We start from the raw sequence: 21,877 nt of genomic DNA on the forward strand, positions 1-21,877 counted from the left end.
CTGAAATAGACATGGCATTTGCTAATTCAGATGGAAGAAAATAGATATAAAAGTTGGAAAGGATACCATGCCTGGTTTACCAAAATGCTATTTAAAGCCTCAGGGATGTATTATAAATAGCATTTTATCAAGGTGTATTTTGTCCATCAAATAGGTAATAAGACTGATGTAGTTTTAGGCCAGATCTCATGCTGAAAGTAGCATTTTATTTCAGCTACTTTGTTCCTAACTGATTTACTTTGCTATTAAAAAGAGTATGAACATGCACCTCCAAAACCAAGAAAATGAAATTATGTCTTAGAAGGATAACTTCAGACATATTTGCTTTTTAACTATTTTAACATTCAATAATACTGGGAGTGTCTGCTTATACACATAATGTCCCCCTTTCTCATGAAAACTTCATTATTTTTCCTACATCATGTCAACAGACCACATAGAAAATCTGTGCTGAAAATGTCCAGTGCAGATCTGCAATCTGTTTAACTACAGTATCTAGGGCTTTTCTACCAAGAGCAATAATAAAGCCCTGTACATTCCCCTGGAAAGGCTTGCAATCTTTAAAAAGCTTGTTAAGTTAATAATTGTTTAATACAAAAGTTTTCAACCCATTTGCATCACATTTAGAAGGCATTCTCTAAAAAATTCAGAGTTCAAGAACATGCAAATTTCACCAGGATTTAGTTATAACACAGAATCTGAAATTCATTTCCCTGAAACACTGTAGACACCAGGAGACTAATATTTGCCTACCTGCAATATTAAACAATTCCTCAATGCAACATCTGAAATATACCTGAGAGGAAAGCTCGACCAGCTTACCCCCAGCCCCCTCTCCTCCGCAGCCCCCCCTCTCCTCTCCACGATTGCCTTTTGCATTAAAACAGGATTCCCCCCCCACCCCCCCCCTCTTTGTTACTTACTATTTCTCTAGGTTGCTGAGCCAAAATGGCGAAGGTAGAGAGACGATCACATAAGCATTTCGTATGGGATGCATCGGTAAGCACAGTTTTACATCCCTGGGTGGACCAGGTTCCCAAAGAGTCGTTTCTGCAAGGGAGAGAAGAGGGGAGGGGGTGTGGGGTAGGGAGGTAAAAAATCGGAATAATTACTCCTGACGGCCAATTCTGCGAGCAGACAATGCAGCTGAATCGCGAGGAGAGTCTAGCTTAGTTCCCGGACAGCACAGAGGTACTTGTTGTGGGGCAGCACCGGCCCCGGCGGCGCCCCCGCGGCGCGGCCGGGCGGGGAGCGGGCAGCGGGCAGCGGGCAGCGGGCAGCGGCGCGGAGCGGAGCGGAGCGGCTCGGCGCGGAGCTGTCCGGCGCGGCGGTGCTGACAGCGCTGCGCGGAGCCCCGCCAGCCGCGGCAGCAGCCGCCCCCTGCGCTGCCAGCCACCTCCAAGCCTCACCAGAGCACTGCGAAAAACTCATCGGGGGAAGAGGGGGAGGCTTATTCTTTCTCTTTTTATTTTTTTTTTTTAATTTTTTCTTTTTTTTTTCCCCCCCTACTGGCTCTGTTCCTGGCCTTTAAAAAAAAAAAAGAAAAAAAAAAAAAAGTGCTGGTCGGTAGTTGTAGTGCCTTTTTAAAATTATTTCCCCTCCCCTCTCTTGTGTGTGCAGCTAGTATAAAGGCAGATGGTTCTCAAACATCTGTCTGGGTTATGGCAGTTGGACCCAGAGATGCTGGATCTTGTGTTCCGATGGCTATTTTTGCTGAGGTTTTTAAGGTTTTTGACTGTTTTTTAGTGAGCAGCCTTAGAAATTTCACCCTGGAAACGGCAGCATGAGATGCCTCCAACTCTTGCCTTAGCTCCAGCAGAGGGGTGGATATCAGTATAGCAGCACAGAACATCACCAAAGAGACACATGAGTTCGCCCTCCAGACATCACTCAGTCAACTCGCCTTTCCCTAGCTCCCTCCCCTTTCCCGATTTCTTTTTCTTGGGGTAGCAGCACCACGCTAACCCCAAGCCAAAACAATCATTTGCTGGCACCTGTCACCAACCACCCCTAAACAAAACAAGATGATTAACAGCCTCCGAATTCAATTAGACATTCAATATGCTAATTCGAGGTCTGAAACCCACCCCAGCAGAACAATAAAAATGGTATCAACCCACGTTTTCTTTGTGCGAGTAAGGAGAGGGAGAGGAAGAGACAAAAAAGCATCTCTCCCTTTTCCTGAACTGCAGGAGGGGGGGGGGAATAATTTCTAGAGGAAAAAGGGGGTGGTTCCAACTAAATCAAACCTATTATTTCTACATATATTATATTTAGGGAAAAACAATTAGGTTTCTTTCTTCTTTTTTTTCCCCCCTCCTTTCATGTCCATGGAGCAACTGCAGCAACTCTACTGCCAGCAGCAGTGTGCATGTTGTCAATTCCTGTCTGTTTCACCTCAGGTCACTAAATAACTCAAAAAAAAAAAAAAAAAAAAAAAAAAAAAAAGGTGGAAAAAGCCATTTGGAGAATATTAAATTCCAGTCCTTGTGATCACCCTTGTTTCACCTATTCTGCCTCAACCAACCTTTTTGAGTGATTCTTTATGCCAGGGTCATCATGAAAAGGTAATTTGTTATCCCAAGACTACTCTTAGAGTGCAGCTCACCCCAGCCCACTTCAGCATTTTGTGCCACTGGTTTTTGAACACACACCAGATGTAACCCTTACACATTATTGTCTTTGGAACAGTATACTGTAATAAACAAAACAAATAGCAACTGAGGGAAACAACTGCAAGAAAATCACCAGCTCTTCAAGTCACTGAAGCTGTCTATTATCTTTCCTACACAAATTGTGCCTTTCAAAGAGCCACAGACTACGTCAACATCCACTTTGAAAAATAGTTACATATTCTGAAGCCTTATCTTCTGGATAACTTAACCAATGTACTATATTAGCTTTCGTGTACCTTATCTTATTGTGACACACAGCTAAGGCCAAATGAAATGCAGTTATCTGTGCTGATTAAATATTAAAGAATGAAAGTTTAAAATAAATTGACATGTTTTAAAACAAAAAGGTGGTGCTATTAATCCTAAGAATAATACTGAATACACCCTATACTGAAAAGCACTGGATACACAATACATACAGTTTGCACTAAATCCTTGCAGATGGTGTCTAATGCACAGAGTTAGACAAGTTCTAATTATATAAGGTAGACAACCACAGAGACCAGCTTAAATTAAAACAAGACATCTGTTACAATTATAATTATATTTAAATTAGCAGAAATAATGGGAAGTCCACCAGGTTTAGAGGGGCTCTTTCTGTTCTTCAAGTCACTCATACAAATTTAAACTTCCAGTCATGCATTAGATGAGCAGCTCACTGTTGTACTGTGTTGTACTGTACACCAGGTACTACAAACACACCACATATTTTGCAAAACTTCTTGAAGACTGATGAATATTTTAGTTACGTTTCCAAAAGAACTTGAAGTCAAGAAAGTGCTCTAAGTTAACTCAACAATAAGACATACATTGACATAGTAGGACCAGAATCAGTCAAGTATGGATACTTTTTACATGTAATTTTTCATTTATTTCAGTGATACATTTCTTTTATAACAGCATTATATTTGAATATGTAACAGATGAAAATTCAGTGATTAAATAAGTCTGCCTCTCTTCTCTAATCAATGCAGTTAAAAAAAGGTCTCATTAATAAATATATTTGTAGCCACTTGAAATGATGGCTTACAGAAGCTGGGCAGAATGTTATACTAAGTCCATGAAGGAGATCACATAATGAGCAGAAACCAGAAGAAAAGTGTAACTGTGATCTGTTAAATGATGCTTATGCCTGCAGAACAGTAAGTGTATGATTATTAACTCACTCAGAGATGCTGGGCATTTTGACTTGACAACACAAAATCAGCATTTGATTTTAGGTATAAAGTAATTAAGGAATGGAAATACACAGCTAAAACAGATGCATTATACTTAGCACATCTAAAATGTTACATTTTTTAGGATGTCCTCCACCTATAATCTGTCTCTCTTGTAATGCAACTCTTCTGGGCCAATAGGAATCTATCTCATATTTAAATCCTTTTTGGTGTGATTTTCTTTGACTATATGTCTAATGATTAGGGTTAGAGTATGAATATGCAAAAAAGCACCTATTATTCCAGTGGATCTTTCTTGTTATGCAGAAAGCTGTAAAGGAGTGACAGGTACTATTAACACATGTTCTATTTATACCAAGGAAAGTTATCAAATTGAAATTACGTAGCAAATATAGATGCAGATTCATGCCCATTATTGGCAATTTTGTATGGTTCCACTGAGCTACAGATGATTTAATCAGCCTGGCAGAACTCCCATGGTATAAGCAAAGGAATTCCCAAGAAGCCTAGATTCAACACTGCAGATCCTGTGTCATCCTGCAGCTGAGGAAGGGGGTGAGAAGAAGGGAAAGCAGGGAAGCAGGGGTAAAAGGTCTAAGCAGGAAGTGGTTTGGGCCCATGAATCTATGGGTAATATGGCATAAACCCTCCCAGTCTTAAAAAACTTTAAAACCAAAAGAACCTTAGCTTTAAGAGTTGCTTGTGAGTGTGTCCATCTCAAAGTAGTCTTACACTTAGAGGAATGCTGGAGCTTCTTTTCAAAACCCTTTCGGAGTTTAATGTAAACTTCTTACATGACTACTTAGGAATTTAGAACATACAGTGGAATAGAAATTATGGACAAATGATGTACAGAAAAGTATTTTAATTGTGTATGATATAGAAGAAATAACTCATCACTCTTTCATAATGTATTATACAATACTGCACGATGTATAAGTGATACTACTGAAAACAATGACACAACAGTCTCAGTCAATGAAATGAAAATGTAGTTTACAGGGTGGGAGCACTTTGTGGAATAAAAATTTATTCACAGACACAGATGCCAATCTGACACAGACTGACAACTAAACCATGTTTGATATGTTAGCTATCATTTCCCTTATTTTGCAGTATTTTTCTTGGTCTCAGAACATGGTTTACTACTTACTATTGACATGCTTTTTTAAAATTAATAATATACATGTCTTGCTAATCACGTTTTCTCTACTTCAACATTTGATGAATAAAAATCACCTATGGCATTGCTATCAAAACCACACACTCATCAAACAACTTCTTCTGACAGTATAACTTGTCTACCTTACTTGCTTATTTTGAAAAACATAGAAAATGGAAGTTAAGAACAGTGTTAACTCTTTTTTCTATTTTGGAAAATAGTGATCTGCATAGTCTCCTGGGTTTTGATCAGCAACAATGAAGAGTTAGCATCTTGGCCATACACTTATGCACTTATGGTGACAGCTTATGTTGGTCATCTCTTTGATGTTTGGTATCTGTGCTTAAAGTAGGATGAGAAACCTTTTTTTTTTTTTTTTTTTTTATCATTAAGCTACACTACTTAAATAGCAGCAAGAAGTATTTAAGAACAGCTTTGCAGAATGCAAACTACACAGAAGTTAAGAAACTATAGTATTATTTCTTCTGAGAAACCACATTTCTTGGGTGTGTACATTATTACTTTTCTTTTTTTCCTGTTCAGCTAGGTGCTGTTTTTTCTTTATGCCAGACTTTGGTATTCCAACTCTATTCTCAGTAAAAAATGACATACAATGATGAGAAATACATGAAAAATGCAGACATAAGATTTTTTTTTAGCTTAGTAAACAATAGGAAAGAAGCTCATGGCCCTTATGAGCAGCAGATGATGTACATCACTGTGACTGCTCAGATGTGTTGGCTGGCACATTAGCAAAGACAAAGTCCTTCTAACACCTGCTTACTTCTCTACACCTGGACCTGAAATCCCAGGGAACCCATAGGAAAGGCTCAACTGCAGGAGTCTCCTTTCAGCTGTGTGTGTCCATATGTCTGAGACATGACCTAACTCTTAGTATGCATAATTTCTACTGTGATCAGTCTCATCCCTACTGTTGCCATCAGTAGTATATGGCAACATCTGGTTTATTTTCAGTGTTCCCTGAAGTATAAAAAAAAAAAAAAAAGAGGGAAAAAAAAAAAGGGGAGGAGAGAGAGAGAAAGAAAGAAACTTTACCCTGAAATGGTTAAAACTGTTAGTATAATTACAATATGTCACTATGACTTATGGCTTTTTTCCCCCTCACAAAATTTAGAAAAACTAATTCATGAAATCATGGAAATGAAATAATTAGACTGGACAAAAATAACTCTTATGAACACCTGGCTAAAATACCACAAATATACCACATACCTAAAAAGGATGTCTGAATTGTGGTATCAAAAGAAAAATATAAGTGATGAATATTTTGAAATTGGATCTCCAACCAGAGTATTATGGAGTATTCATTTTCCTAAAGAATAAGGCTTCTTTTCCAATTCAGGCATGGGATTATGGAATTGTTTATTTTTCCTTAACGGCATATAAGTGAATTTATTTTTTTGCCAAAGAAAGTATAAATACTTGAAAAGCCAATTTTCTTGCAGATCTTTACAGCGGGGATAAATCCTTTCTTTTTTCCCCTTTTTTTTCTTGTAAAACAAATGTGCATCTAGGCTGGAAACCAAGTTTTTTTTTCCAATGTGATTTAAACCAGATGAGATATTGAAATCCCAAAAAGTAGGTTTTAGAAGAGAGCCACTGTAGTTGTAAGCATACATTAGTACTTTAACTTTCTAATCATGTACAACTTATAGAAAGGTCTGAGAGAAGATCAAAAATTGCTTGCTTATTATGTTATACATTATGTTACGTTATAGTATTCAGCTACCATTCAGCATACATACCATACAGCAATTCATCAAAAGGGGAGCTATGGAAATGAGTATTAGTGTTTGGGGAAACATTTTATTAGTTTGCATAACTTTCCTGTCCATACAATTTAATGCAGTGTGCATAAACTGTGCCGTAGTCAATAGTTGAGATGTCATTAGCATACTGCAAAGTATTTTGAAGTAGGAAAGGGGAAGAAACTCTAAAGGACTGGTATGACAAAAATGGGATGAGACAAATACTAAGAACTGCATAGTTCTTGATTACTGGTGTGCTCCAAAATGCTATAACACAGACTTATCATTATTACACCTAGAGGAGCAGTTCATGGTTTTGAACATCAGACAAATTGCATTTATTCATCTCTCCCTGCATTTTAGATAGTCTAATGGATGTACATTTGAACAAGAACATTTGCCCCCCTTTCCCAAGATCAGAGGGAATATCTCCTAAGAGGATTGAGTATTGGTGTATTAAAAAAAATGAGGGAAAGTAATCGCTTTCCATAGCTTCATTTCTGCCTGATCCTGTAGATGCTCTCAGCATAAGTAGCATAGCAGTACTATGGCATTCCTGCTACATTCACACTGCCAGAGGATGTAGGTATCTGCTAGAGGATTTATAAGAACTATGATTCTTTTCCCAAGGACCTCCAGAATGAGCGGAGCAGACAAAATGCCATACTTGCATTCCAGGATATTTTGTCCCTAGATCATGATTTCCTAGAAACTACAGGAAGAAACAGAGGGATAGTTTTTATTTTCATAAAAACAGTAATTGAAGCAAATTGGTCAGCTCCATGAGAAACTCTATAGTGAGCTGCTGTCTCCCTTCCTTCTTGATTCCCTCCCTTCCAGATTATCAATTTGTACTCTAATTTTCTCTTTCATTTCAATATAGTTTTGCTAAGTTTGCTCACTGGGAAAGGGAGATATACCTGCTAATGCTGAATAACCTAGACAATAAGAACCATTTTACACTTTGCAAGCGTGTATTTTTCAATTACCAGTAGATTTAGAGATTGGGCTCTTCATTTACGTTGCTGTATGACATATTGGGCTTCTTAGGGCAAAGTCATACCAATACATGCGATCTTAAAAAGTACATTCTCAAAGTGTGCAGTAACAAGTTCAGTAGTATTTGGGATATGCATAAAGCTGCTCATCTTCAATTAGGTTAATTTTATAGGGTAACATTATTAGATGTTTAGCAGAAATAAGAAGTTAATCTTCCACAAATATTTTATTAGTTTGCACTCCCCACAAAATTACTAAAATCTTTCATAATTATTTGTTCAGACTGTTTAAATATGTGTGTAGGATGCCATATAGACTTTTCCAAATAATCAACTTGTGAAATCTTTCACATTGTACTATTTTTCACAGGGAGTACAAGCAAAAAAGTTCTTTGTAACTTCTATATTGCCACTTCTATATTGAAAAGATTAAGAGGATCAGAAGTTTATCCTGGAAATTAAGATGGTCAAAGCTTGGATCAGCATTGTAGCTATCATTAAGGTTTCCTCCAAATGACAGGATTATCAATAAAAGCATAGTATCACTAGTTCAAGGCCAGCTATGACCAGCAGGGAGAGGAAAAAGTATGAAAGGGAATTTATGAGGGGAGGGGAAGAGCAGAGGTTAGACCTCCATCACAGTTGCTGTAAAAACATCCAGTGCTATTGTACGTTGAATGCCCAGATAAGACTAAAACCAGTTCAGCCTCCCTAGAGTGCTTAGAATTAAGCTCCAGAGCTGCCAGCCATAAGGAAGGAAAAGTTAAGCCACAATATGGCAATGTCAGAAGCAAACATGTTAAGTGGCCAGGCACTGAAATGGTGCTCATTGCTCTGGTGATACAAAAGAGAACTGAACTTTCTTTTGGAGCTATTTGTGTACACGCTAGCTTTCAAAATCTAAAGCTTCATGTCAAAGATGCCCATTCCCCATTTCATCTAACAATTCAGTGGCTGTGAGATAGAAGAGGTGAGTTCAATTTTCTTCCCTGCTTGAGGGGTGTTGAATTTTAACTAGTAAATATTAAAATATCTAAATCTTTTGGAGCAGATGACCTAGTCCCAGACTACGTTATGTTCTGATGTGACAGTACTCTCATCCCTTCTTGTTGAAGCAGCTGCTGAGTGAGCAGAACTATGAATTGGGCCAGAAGGTGAAGCAAAGCACTGGCCTTATAGCTATACTGCAAGAAGACAGGGATTGGCAACTGCATTCTAATTCCTTCTCTACTCAGTATTAATTATTCAGCAGACTGAACAGTCAAACCTGTGTTACACGTTCTCTGAAGATACTCAGGTTTCATATATGTTTCTTTGTATCTTAGCTGTGTATCTAAGAACTCTCCTGGTTATCAGCTTCTCATCCCCTGGACCTTGTGATAGCACCTGCTGCTCTAACACACTCCTACTGTGTATCCTACAGCTCTGTTCCCTGTCGGGTTCTCTGAAGTACATGCTGTGGAGCTATGGCAACTGGAGCTAAGTTGCCTCAGTGACCAATTTCATAGAAAGAAATCCTTTTTTCTTTCACTTACACTTAACTCTAGCCAGGCTGAGATAAAACAAACAAGCAAAGAAACAAAAATAGGACATAGTTACAAATGTTGATAAGGCACAAACAAAGAAATAATATAAAACTGGCATTTGATCTTTTGACATGGGGATTTTGTCAAAAATATCCAGTTTATAAAGAGTTCTATTTGCTGTATACATTGGGCCTTGGGTTATGTCCTTTTCTTTGTGTAATACACTTGCTTTTTATAACCAAAAAGTCCTCTCCAGGAGTCTAAACAGATCTAATCTATTTTTTCACAAATTGATTGATTTCTTTCTTATTTGGGAGATAATCTGGCCATCCCTCTTAATTAAAATAACTATTTTTTTTTCATCCTTAGAGATGTCTCTTTGTTAGACCAGATGTTATCTTGTGTACCTGACAGGCCAATTATCGACTGCCTCAATGAGAGTAATGCTTATCTCCCTGTTCCCTCTTTGGTGGGTCAGAGTGGACCCTGACAGAACTTGTACCAAATTTTCTACTGGTTTATCAGGCTGCACATTAAAAACACATTTGATACAAACACAATAGGACAAAGGCACATAACTTGCTATTGGCTCTTGACTGAGGTCAGACCCATAGTACTTATCAAGTCTGAGGTGACAAGGGTTTCGTAGTCACTGATGCTCAACATCTTCACCTGAATAGCTTTTCTTCAGTAAAAATCCCAAGTATGACTTTAAAGTAAGTAATCTTTTCCTTTCAGACAACTAATATTTAGTCACAGTATGAAAGAATAAGACTAATTGTGAACAGAGGGAAGTAGAGAAGCTTCCTTATTCCAAAATGCCCTATAGCCTGGACATCTGGTTATTCCTCCTGAAAACGTTCTGAATTTTGTAAGCAAAGATGAAACTTCACTTTGGACAAATCTCTCTCTAGATGACTTTTCTGACCATTGAACTATTGGACATAAGAGCTATGGTACAGGACTTCATTCACATGCTGTCCACTTCTGTTAAGGCCACAGTCAAGAATCACAGATAACCTATTTACAAACCTTGATAATTTGATGCTGAGGTTCTTTTGAGCATAATATAATAAAGATGTGGTGGCCAAGCAGCTGTTTGGAGACTGAAGAGGTGGTCTGATAAAGTTCACTAAGGAATGAAGAGCCTACAGTGGCAGCTATCTGCCTATCTCATATGAAAACTGAGGCTTCATTAAAATGGGATAATGCAACAAATCTGCGCAAGCAGTTGAGATGCAATGACTTTGCATATCCTAGCTAATAGCACATGTAATGCAATATAGCTAAAGAGAAAGCTTTCATACAGTGTTGTTTATGATCTGATTAAACACCAACACTAAACAACCCAGATGTTGCTAAAGCTGCTAGATGTGAGCTGTACATTGAAAACTGTAATTCACACAGCTAATGTCTATGACATTAGAAAGTAATGCATCTTTTCGTCTTAATAATTTTCACTTTTTTCTCTTTTCTTTAAGATGTGGGAAAATAATAGTCAAAAAAATCATGTACAGATTTAGGAAATGGAAGCTCTCTTGCTAAATGAAGACGAAGATGTAAGAGGCACCTCCTTAATGTGTATTTTATACACTTCCAGGTTGCTCTTAGCCCTGATATTCTTGCCTTTCAGGAAGACTTATTACCTTAGGACTTCATGCGCCTACTCAGCTTCCAGACTCAAAATGGTTTGAATGTAGCTGATTTGGAGAGTAGTTGCATGAGCTACTGCTTATCTGAGCCTTCCTAAGTAAATACATTTACTGACCAACTGCCCAATAAAGTAAATTACACCTGAGATGCTTTTTAATACCACTTCACTCTTGTGTAATGGTAGCCATAAAATCATAGAGTCATAGAATGGTTTGGGCTAGAAGGAACCTTAAAGATCATCTAGTTCCAATCTCCCTTCATGGGAGATTGCTTAAACCAAAGTCACCTGATAATTATAATCTTCAGAGTTAGAATCCACACTTTTCCACTGTGTTTTTTGCTAGGAGTGCGTCATAGAGAGGCCAAAAGGAGGTGTCACACCACAGCACATGAAAACAGATGATTCTATATTTTATGAGGAAAACACTGGGAAAAGAAAGAAGGTTTGGACTGTGCCATGTTTGAAAAGTCATCTTTCTGTACCAAGGACTGTGCTGACTCAATAATGTAGGGGTATGTTTTGCATAGGAGGCCACTTGTGGTGCACAAGCTCCAGTAGATTCTGTGAACTTGCTCTGAATTTGATCTTCACATGTGCAATATATCCATGCAATATAAAATGCATCATGTTGTGTTATACATAAATATGTATAAATACACACATTTAACATGTACACATAAGTATGCAACATGTGCAATATACAATGGAACAGAGAATTTGTATTTGTAACAACCACATATCTGGATGTCCCAGAAAAGTTTACTGCCCAGAAAATTAACAACACAGGATTTAAGTCCTCTTATTACCCTGTAAATCCATTTCAGCTAGTCATGTCACCTAGATTGTGTGATTATAAAAATGTGACTGCGGGCATTAAACATTATATAAATTGGCTAAGAGCTTCAATGAATGCTTTTATTTTATTTCACAGTCTAGAAGAATAAAACTAAAAGGATACAGAAGGTGTTGGGGAGCATGTGCCTTAACTGGATGCCAAAAAAAGCCTCTCTGAACAAATGAGAAAAGATAATTATCTACTTTCTTACACCTACTGAGAATTTGTGTGTGTGTGTGTATGGCTTTCTTGTGGGAAACAGCACAAGAAGAATTCCTGATGCTCTGCATGTACAGGGATGTGACAACAGCCTTGTCTTTTCTAGATTGACAACACTGATGTAACCTCTGGCTTTAATGTATGGCAGAAATTAACTGAAAGTGTCCCAAAAGAATCAGCTTTAATAGACTCCTGGTCTACCCAAATTACATCGTGCCTTATAGCCAAAAGCATTAGAACACAGAGATGGACAGTGTCATCCTGAATCTAAACATTAGGTACAAGAAAATTAATAGACATCCCTAGGACTAAAGGCCAAAATAAAAAGGCAAATGTAAATTACTTCTGGGCTTAAAACAAAATGCAACCAAATACAGTGTTATATTTATTTCTTTCTATCTGTATACAGAGTTGTCATACACTAATTATGATGTTTACACATAATATCATATAGGATATTGAAAAAATATATCTCTAAAACATATATAGTCATATTATTCAGTTAATACTGCAATTTTGAAGAATAAATGCAACCTTACTGTGATACGAATGAAAGGCTTATCGATACAAGCTGTCTGTCTGTGAAGTGTCACAGAGGTGTGGCATGCTTTAGTTGAAAAATCCAAAGCTGAAATGTCTTTCCCTTCAGTCAGGCACAGTGTTGCAAGTAGATACTGTTGCAATGTCTTCTTCCATTCTGAAGTAATTTGCATCCTGTTATGTTCTGCACTCCTTGATATTTTAAAAGTGCAATAAATAACTAATACAATTAATTTAGATTACACTGCTCTGTCCGAATTATATACAGACTACTCAGCACATGAAGCTTATTAGCTAGAATATATCTCCTAGAAATTACATAATTATGAGTGCAATTGCAATCATTGTCTGTGCATATATAATATTCAAGGAATGTCATGAATCCACTTCACGTCCATGCATGCTGTCTATTGATTGGTACTGTCAACTTCAATGGAGTATCCTCAGTATAACCCACATCAGAACCTGGCATTATATTTTGATCTCTCAGACAGCTTAATGATGCCTAAAATTACATATAAACAAACATCTTCCCATTGGCTATGCATTGGAGAAAACTTATGTGTATATTTTAATTCAAAGATGCTAGAGCATATCAAGTGTCTGTTCTTCACTTATATTAGTTTTGGAAGGGGTTGAAATTGCAAAATAGAAAATATGACTATGACACTCCAGAAAAGTCTACAACATGCTCATAGTTTGAGTGCAGTCTGCAGTTCTGATCTCCCTCAAACGGATTTAGTGGAGCTAGAAAGCTACAGAGAAAGGGGATGAGATGACTGAAGACATGGGATAGCTTCCACAAGGTCCCTTCAGTCTGGGTAAGAGGTGGTCAGCGGAGGTCTGACAAAGTGTCACAGTGAAAATAAACATGATAGATTGGTTCTCCTTGTAGTATAAGGCCTAAGGGCATTAAGTGAAATTATGAGGCTGTGTATTCAAAACAAACAATAGGAGGCATTTTTTCTCACAGTGCACAGCTAACTGTAGAAATCATTGCCACAGGAGGTTACAAATAACAGATAATGTGAATGAAAAGAGTGATTAGGGAACTTCACAGACAAAAAGATCTTTTAAGGCTACAGCACACAAAGATAAAAAACCTGACTGCACATCACAAACCTATTGGAATTTGAAAGGGATACCAGGGAAATTTCTACTAAATAAGTATCTTGCTCTCCAGCGGTCTTTTTAGGCATCTGTGAACAGCCACTGTGTCAGGCAGGATGCTGGGGCTAGACTAATCTTTTGCTCATTCAGCCCAGTTTATATTTTAACTATTATTCTTGGTTTAAAGATTTTGGCTTCAAATTAATCACAGTTTAATTTCATTTTTCTGGTTGTTCCACATTGCATATGCAGATTAAACCTAATACACAGTGCTGAGACAGCAGTATCTTGGCTGTGCTTCAATAAAGTGTTTAGGTACTATGACATCCTAAATTTACAAATTTTACTTCTTTGCATCACAGAAGTGGACATTGAACTGAATTAAATCTTTATTGCTTTATATTAACATTTTATCTCATAGGAAAGCCAATTATTTATTTCTTTAATTTTATAGTCAAGAATTGGGATTTTACAAGTGTACTCACATCCTGAAATATTTCATAGTATTTTATTGAGATAGAATACGTGTAGAGAAACAAGATAAACCAGGTGCCTCGAGTTGCCAAAGAGTGGGTGTGAGTCCACCTGTGCCTGGTTAGGGCAGGCCCCCTATTACCAGGGGGCCAATAAAGGTGGGACACACACCCACAAGGAGGGAGTTCACTCTGGTGTGAGGCATGGAGAGGCCAGCAGCTCGTCGAGCCCCAGGAGCAAGAAAGGCTCTTCCTGCTACAAATACGTGTGCATTTAAATATAGTAGACATAGAAAAAAGGTGTTAAAATGCTGATACTTGTTATTATATCTCATCTGATTTTGATACACTTCATAAGGTCTGCCTTTAGATTTACCCTAATGATGGCTTCACACTTTTTATTCTCTGCATGATCTTAACTGTCAAGGTCTGTCCTGGTTTGGGCCAGGATAAAGGTGGTTTTCTGTTTCTGTACTTTTGCTTTTAGCTAAGTCCCTTGTAAGTAGTTGCATTTGCTGAAATTAACAGCAAGTTTCTCATGCAGTGTGTGTGCTTTTAGGACTGATAACACTTGATGTTTATAGTTACTGCTAGAGACTGGTATGCAGAGCCAAGGACACTGCTCAGCTCTGAGGAAAACATTTTACCGTCCAGGAGGACACAGAGGCCCCACCTGAGCCCTCCTTTGGGGAGGAACAGACAAGATAGATGCCAGAATTAACCAAACAGAGTATTCCATCCCATATACGTCACACTCAGTATAAATTTGAGGCATCACGAGGGCCGAGCCAGATCTTTTCCTGATTTCCCTTCTTCCCTTCCTTCACCCGGCATCCTGGAAGGATCCTGTCCGTTCATCTGCCTGTGGTCCTAATCCGTGCCAGCCCATATCTGTGTGTTCCTGCCTCCAGTTCCCGACTACTGCCGACTCCAGGAGTCCAGCCTGGACTTTCCCAGGGCTGCCCTACAGCCTCGGTGGTGACGTGAGAGTTATTGGGGAAAAGGGGGAGGAATGTGGTATCCATTTTCCTGTATATTTGTATATATTTAGTAATTTTACCTATTTATCATTACTGTTTCATTAAAGTTGTGTAGTTTAGTTTCCAACCCATAAGTCTCTCTCCCTTATTCTCTCTCCTTTCTCTATCAAGGAGAGAGAGATTAATAGAGAGCGTCTGTTATTCGGTTTAATCGCCGGGCCAGTGTTAAACCGTGACAAGGTCTTAGGAAAATATTTGCTTCTTTTCTTCTTCTTTCGTTCCTTGCTCTACATAAAATCATATCTTCTAACCCTTAGAATGGTCAAGTGTTAATCCCAAGCCAGTAACATTTATTCTGGATTTAAAAATGTCACTGCTTTTAAGTCAAATACCTAGTAGTCCTGCAGGGCTATAGGCAATAACTTGTAAAGGGAGAAATTCTCAACTTTTGAATTGGACACACAGACCTTGCTTCTGACCCTGCAGAGCTGTTAGCTATCAAACACTGAAGTCATGACATTTTAAAGAAAATGTATGGAGGAGCTATTTTATATGAACAGAAAACCATTTTTAGCTTATTTTAGAGACTTTTCATTGCTACTTTTTGCTCTATGCTTCAAATGAGTTGGATACCTAGAATTACAGATGGATGCCTATGAAAACTGTATTAGTAAATGCCTCAAAACATCTTATTCCAAAGGTTATATGACATAAATTCACACAAAGATGGTAGCACTTGTGGAAGAATGGAGAAACAAAACACTCAAGGTCAGAAATATAGAAACAATGGCCCCACTTGCAGCTTTTCTATGGTTGTTTTTAATGTCTAGTCATTTTATCATTCCAGCCATCTCACATTAAAATTAATTAAAATGATTGCAGCATTAGTTGAATTAAGCCATCCTTCATTTTCAATGATATGTTAATTAATGACAGAATGCGGTATGATGCAATTTGAAATTTCTTACAGATATTTATAAAAGAGTTATAACAACACTAGTGCTAGGGCTAGTATTTTAATTAATGATGAGTTGTTGAAAAATGTCTGCTTTGGAAAAATATAGTTCACTTTATTTTAAATTGCAAATATTTTATTGCTCCATAATTTTAAGTTTCACAATTTTCTGATTTTAATAATATAATTTAATATTTAATAATTATATATAATAATTTAATAATTAATTACGCTTCTACTGAAATAATGTCTAAGTTCAGTTACATTTTAAGTTTGGAAATTTTAACTGTGGCATAACTATCTCCCTGTGATAAAACTCAGATTTTTCATATGGGGCATAAAATTCAGAAATGCCAAAATTCATTGCTTCTCTAAGACCATGGTTCACCATAACATTTAAACACATCTACAAACTTCTTGTGCCAGTGATTTCAGTACTCATCCACTGAAGTGTAGTCACACAGTCAACTCTTTTTTTTCAAATCACAGCCATTTCCATCTCAGTATTACAAAATATTAATGAATTAAACCTCTAAGTAGGCCTTTAAAGAAAGTAAGATTCACTGGTCACATAGTCATGGCAAAGTTCTATGCTACTACTCTACTAGATAATCAGAGCAGAATCTTCTGTCCTTTAAATCATAATAACCTCTGAAAGATGTAACAGCAATGCGTATTATATTGTAACTTAGGCTATGGAACATTTTTCTTCTTGAATAAATTACTCCTTCAGTTAATTGATTATTATAGTGTCAGTATAATTCTTATCAATACTATAATTCATTATTTATTAATAAATGCATACTGCATTGATTAAAAATGTAAATAGATTTTTTTAATTGAATATCCTTGTGCAGCACTGAGCATAATTAGGAATAAAACTCATGCAAACTCATGCAAATAAAAACTCTAACTCATGCAAATAATAATCATAATCACAATCACAGAAACATACCTCTCTATCAAAATGTTTTAAAGGTCACTAGGTACATGAGGTGTAAACCTTTTCTCTCATCAGCCCCTCCCCAATTTCTAAATGAAAAATGACTGATAATACATACTGTCATTCTCTTAATGTGGAACTTTTTGGCTCGATGTTTCTTACATACTAGAGCTTCTAAGAGAAGTCTCTTCAAGCCCAGAGTACCTATACAGGGTCAGGAATATGGCTTGTGCTGAATATCCAGGAAAAGATTCACCTTAATTTATTGCCAACAATGTCAATTGACAATTAAGTATTTGCTAGTACTTGTAAAAAAAATCTTTCTTTGTAAAGCAAAGTCCATGCTAACATTGTTCTACTTACTGCCATTGGGAAAGGTACATTTATTGGGAGAAATCCCAGCACAAGTCCTGGCAGAAATCAGCAGACTGCAAGAGAGATCATGCTGCAGGACTTTTTATCTGGAGTTCTGAGAGTGAAGCCATGTGAAACTCATGAAATGTTTCACTGCCCACGTGAAGCTGTTCATCTGGAGAGAGTTCCATGGAAGCAGCTGCTAGAAAAAAGGACACTTACACCTGAGAGACAAAATTAATGATGCAGCTGCCCTTTTGCTACCCATGGTCTTAAAGTGCAAAGTGTGGCCTGAAAAGGAGGCCTTCTTGACAGGGCATTGCTGGGGATGCAAGGATGGGGATGCAGCTCAAGAACAGCCATGGCCAGGATAGTGGAATAGCCAGGAGGAGAAAAAAATCTGCAGTATCGGATGTGGTTGTCAGCATAAAGGGAAGCTTATTGTATAATGCCTTTGTGTGTTTTCTATCCAACAAATTCCTTTATGTCTGTACAAGGCAGATGGCACTTTAATTAAATGTTCTGTAAACTTTCCCCAAAACATCTTTGTGATTTCTGTGTTTGGCATATTTATGTAACTCCCTCTGAAAATTAACAGGTTTTCAAATATTTTACCCTTATTTAACAATGATGCATGCTTCTGCTCCATGAATGAATGGTAAATCCAGCATCCCTGCATGATGTTAATGTATGTTTTGGTCAAGCTGATATCAACTGCGTTGTATACAAATGTGATGGCAAAACTGAGGAATGGGATAAGAACATGGTCTTGGACATGAAAAATAAATATTTGGAGTTTTATGATAATAGGGTTAAAAACTATTTTTTCCTTGTAATGGCATTGCAAGCTTATGTTGCAGAAAGACATAAGGTAACATTAGGAAATATTTTTAAAAGAGCTGTGGGTGCCCCTAATTTTAATATTTTCAATACTGAATGCAACATCTTAGCATATTTTATTTTTTTCTCTTAAAATTAATTTCAAAAGTATCAGATCCATGAGAAAAGAAAAAAAGAAAAAATAAGAAAGAAAAAAAAGACTTTGCACACAAAGAAAAATATGCAGCAGAACATTTCCTTCTCCACAAAGTAAAACCATTTCTATAATGACTAGTAGGGAATGTGCATTTTTTGTCTGGATCAATATATTTTTGGTAGGTTTCTTCAAGCAGAAAAACAAATATTAAAGAAGACTTTTTAAAGTAAGTTAGGGAAAAAAACCCAAAACTGTAAATAGAAATTAATCTCAAATTATAGAAAACAGATGTATTCATATGAACATTTTCCTCAAAACACTCAATTTCTGATTTAAAAACCAAATTGATGTAGACATTTAATCAATTCTGTAAAAATTACTTGAGACATAAATGTTTTGACTCAAAAAGCAGCTGTGACAATAGATCTCATTGGTGCTTCAAAAAATAGTCTGCTCTTAAGTTTTCTGTTTTCCTCTTGAAATTAAATATTTTATATAATATTTTGCTAAACCAAGGAAACCTTGCTATGTAAGACACGTCATTGTTCATAGAACTAAGATTCTGAGCACACACTCAGCTGGGTCTGTGGTATTATTCATGAAGACAATCCCATCTTTATGTATGTAAGTGGTTGATAGATCTGGTTCTAATATCATGTCTATAAAATCACAGTATTGTCAGCTGAAATACAAACCACAGCAGCTACTTGGTTGCAAGTTGCTACTCCAGTGGACAGTGTCATGGCATTTACAAGAAATTTCATCTGAATATCTACTAAGGGAGACAGCACATGTCTGCTTCTTTATCTGTACTTGTGTTAACAGATTTCCCATGAAATTGCTGCCAGTCTCTACAAAGGTCACATTAAATTTTTGTGAAGTTGTTTCTGGATATGTTGCCTCTGTGTCTGTGAGGCAACATATCAAACACTGCCATAAATGCATGTAGTGCAAGAAATGCTTTCCATAACAAGCAAGTCACCACAGAATGTGTATATTTTAATGAATCAAACTATAAATTTGCAACCACATATGGGATTTCATTTTGTATTCACTATCAACCACAATGGCTCCTGTTTCCAGCTAATCTTTCATCTCTGCAGCTCCTCTTTGGAATCTCATTAGACTAATAGGTCACTAAAACATTGTTTGATCACATTTCTGAACCACCTACGTCAGCCCATGAGTCAACATAAGAAAGATCATTTTGGCACTCATTCCTTTGACAAATTTTAAATATTTAGCTCTCAGAAAAGATCTATTCCTTCCCACTTTCTCTTCTGTGTCACAAGGTAGTAGGTATTTTAATTAAAGACTAAAATGAAAAATAGCAAACTATACAGATTTCAAAGTCATCCAACTGACAAATGTGCAAAATCAAGCACCCAACAGATAGGACGGCTGAAGGAAAATCTAAAGATACTAACTCTCAAGGGATAACCAAGAGTGTCCTAAGCTGAGTTATTGGGTTCTTATGATGGTAAAGCTGATGTAGCTGAATACATGGAATTTAGTTATGTATTCTTGACAAACTCCAGGATCTGAACTTTAGCCTTAGTATTTTCTATTCCACTTGGTGTACAATGAAATATGAGACACTAAATAATCCTCTTCCTGTGAAAGTCAAATGAAAACAAAAAAAAGAAATGTATCTGTGTCTAGAGAGTATTATGGTAGTCTGATCATCCCATTCTACTGACACCAGGTATTAGGAAACATCCAATTTAGCAGACAATGCTTGATGAAAACACAAAGTCCTTGTAGGGAAAACAGAAGAGAGTAACACAGAGGATCAAAGACTGAGAAAACACGATTGGTCAGAAAGTCTGTAAGAACTGACATATTTAACTGAGGGAAAAGAAAACCTGAGAGCAAATATGAGTACGGGTTTCTCGTATGTGAGGTTGCTGGGAAGAGAAAGTATTGCCTGTTCACCATATCCACCAGAGAAAAGAAAAAACCCAAAAAACTGATGAGATAGGGAAAACTCCACAGGGTAGGGACAGTAAAGCTTTGATAATTCTGACTTGGTGAGTTGTGGACCCTCCATGATCTCAAGTTTTTAAGAGCAAGAACAATCTGCTGGCCATGATCAAAGGCTAGGGTAAGTGGTATCTTGAGTGACCCCCTTCACTATGTGCTACAAGCCAGTGATGTCTTGTAAAGCCAGCTGCATTTGATGAACACTCCTGAAAATGCTGAGGTGCCTTCCAGTAATAGTGACTGTAATAGGACTGTGCTGCATCTTACACATTTGAACACAAAACTGGGAACCAGATAAAGTAAATGCTTGGCAGTTTGTCAGCACAGCTTAGACATTCGTATGATTTTTTTTATTTTTATTTTTTGTACTTGTGGTATACTTGTTTCAGGATTGTACAGATGTGACCTATTAGATTTCAGAACTGAGCAGAACCTTTATGCAAATGCAAATGTAAGATCCAAAGGCAGCTGAAGTAAGCAGAAGAGTTTCAGCTGGCTCTTATGTCTTTGAAGCAGGTCTGTGGTGTGTGTATCCAAGGTTATATGTGTGTGTCTGAGTGTGTGCTGGAGAGATGAGGAAGGTGACATTTTTACAATCACTTATCCTGACTTTGCAATGTTGGCTTTGTCTGATTGACTCAGGGGTGTATTCAAACTGCCTAATTTAGAAATTAAAATGACTGTGACATCTAGGCTCAAGACAGTAAAAAGTGAAACTACCTTGTCTCTGGGGTGGACATGCCACTGAAGAGATTTAACCTCTATGTTCATATGAAACAGTTACTATAATCTGAAAATATAGCTTGCAATCAAACTGAACATTTGGCTTATCTTAAGCATCTGAGTAGTGCTTCAACAGGAATGTAATATAGAACATACACCAGAATATCATGACTCACAAAAAGAGGAAGTGAAATTAAAACATTTTAAAGGTCACATTTCATTAGTAGATGATACATAAACTATTTGATATGTTCATAACAGTCATTTGGAAGCAGTGGAATTTTCTTAGTAATTTGTGAAGCTAATTAGCTGACACTGAGAAATCCAAGCTCTGATGCATACCATAGTCAAATCGGTGATAGTAAGAAATAGTTGTGCTCATGTTTTATTGTTCTGTACAGGGACACAAAAATATTGCTGAAAATTGATTTTCTGTGGAAAAAAATCCCCTGTTAAGAATTGCATTCATCATATTGTAAATGACTGAGATTTTTAACAAATAAGTGATATATAGTTCAAGTAATATTAGAAAAGCTCTTTCCCTCACAGAACTAAACTGGGTCTGTCCAAACTGAATTTGTGAAGTGGGTCAGTGATCCAACTCATGAGTTGGATCCTCTGAGGCACAATGTTCTCTGTGAAGTTATTTAGAGTTGACAAGCCATATCACCTACTGGGAGGTGGATAAAACCCTATGTTGAACCCTTTATAATTCTGCAAAAGAAAAAAATTGTTTATTTTTTTAATTATAATTGGTCTGTGCATACTACTCCTCTTGAGTTAAAAAGAAACTCTGTAGACCCAAGAAGGCACACACATACCAA

The 21,877-nt window shown here is 37.0% G+C and overlaps 1 protein-coding gene across 1 annotated transcript in view; it reads right to left on the reverse strand.

Annotated features, from left to right (window-relative positions):
* The window catches only part of ADGRB3 (adhesion G protein-coupled receptor B3), a 430,423-nt gene that overhangs the window by 99,349 nt on the left and 309,197 nt on the right, over nucleotides 1-21,877 (reverse strand). Inside the window, exon 17 of the mRNA XM_008502299.2 lies at nucleotides 924-1,050. Within this exon, the coding sequence (XP_008500521.1) occupies nucleotides 924-1,050 (127 nt within the window). The remainder of the gene's footprint in view (nucleotides 1-923; nucleotides 1,051-21,877) is intronic.

Source organism: Calypte anna, chromosome 3, assembly GCF_003957555.1.
Source record: "Calypte anna isolate BGI_N300 chromosome 3, bCalAnn1_v1.p, whole genome shotgun sequence".
Taxonomy (NCBI): Eukaryota; Metazoa; Chordata; class Aves; order Apodiformes; family Trochilidae; genus Calypte; species Calypte anna.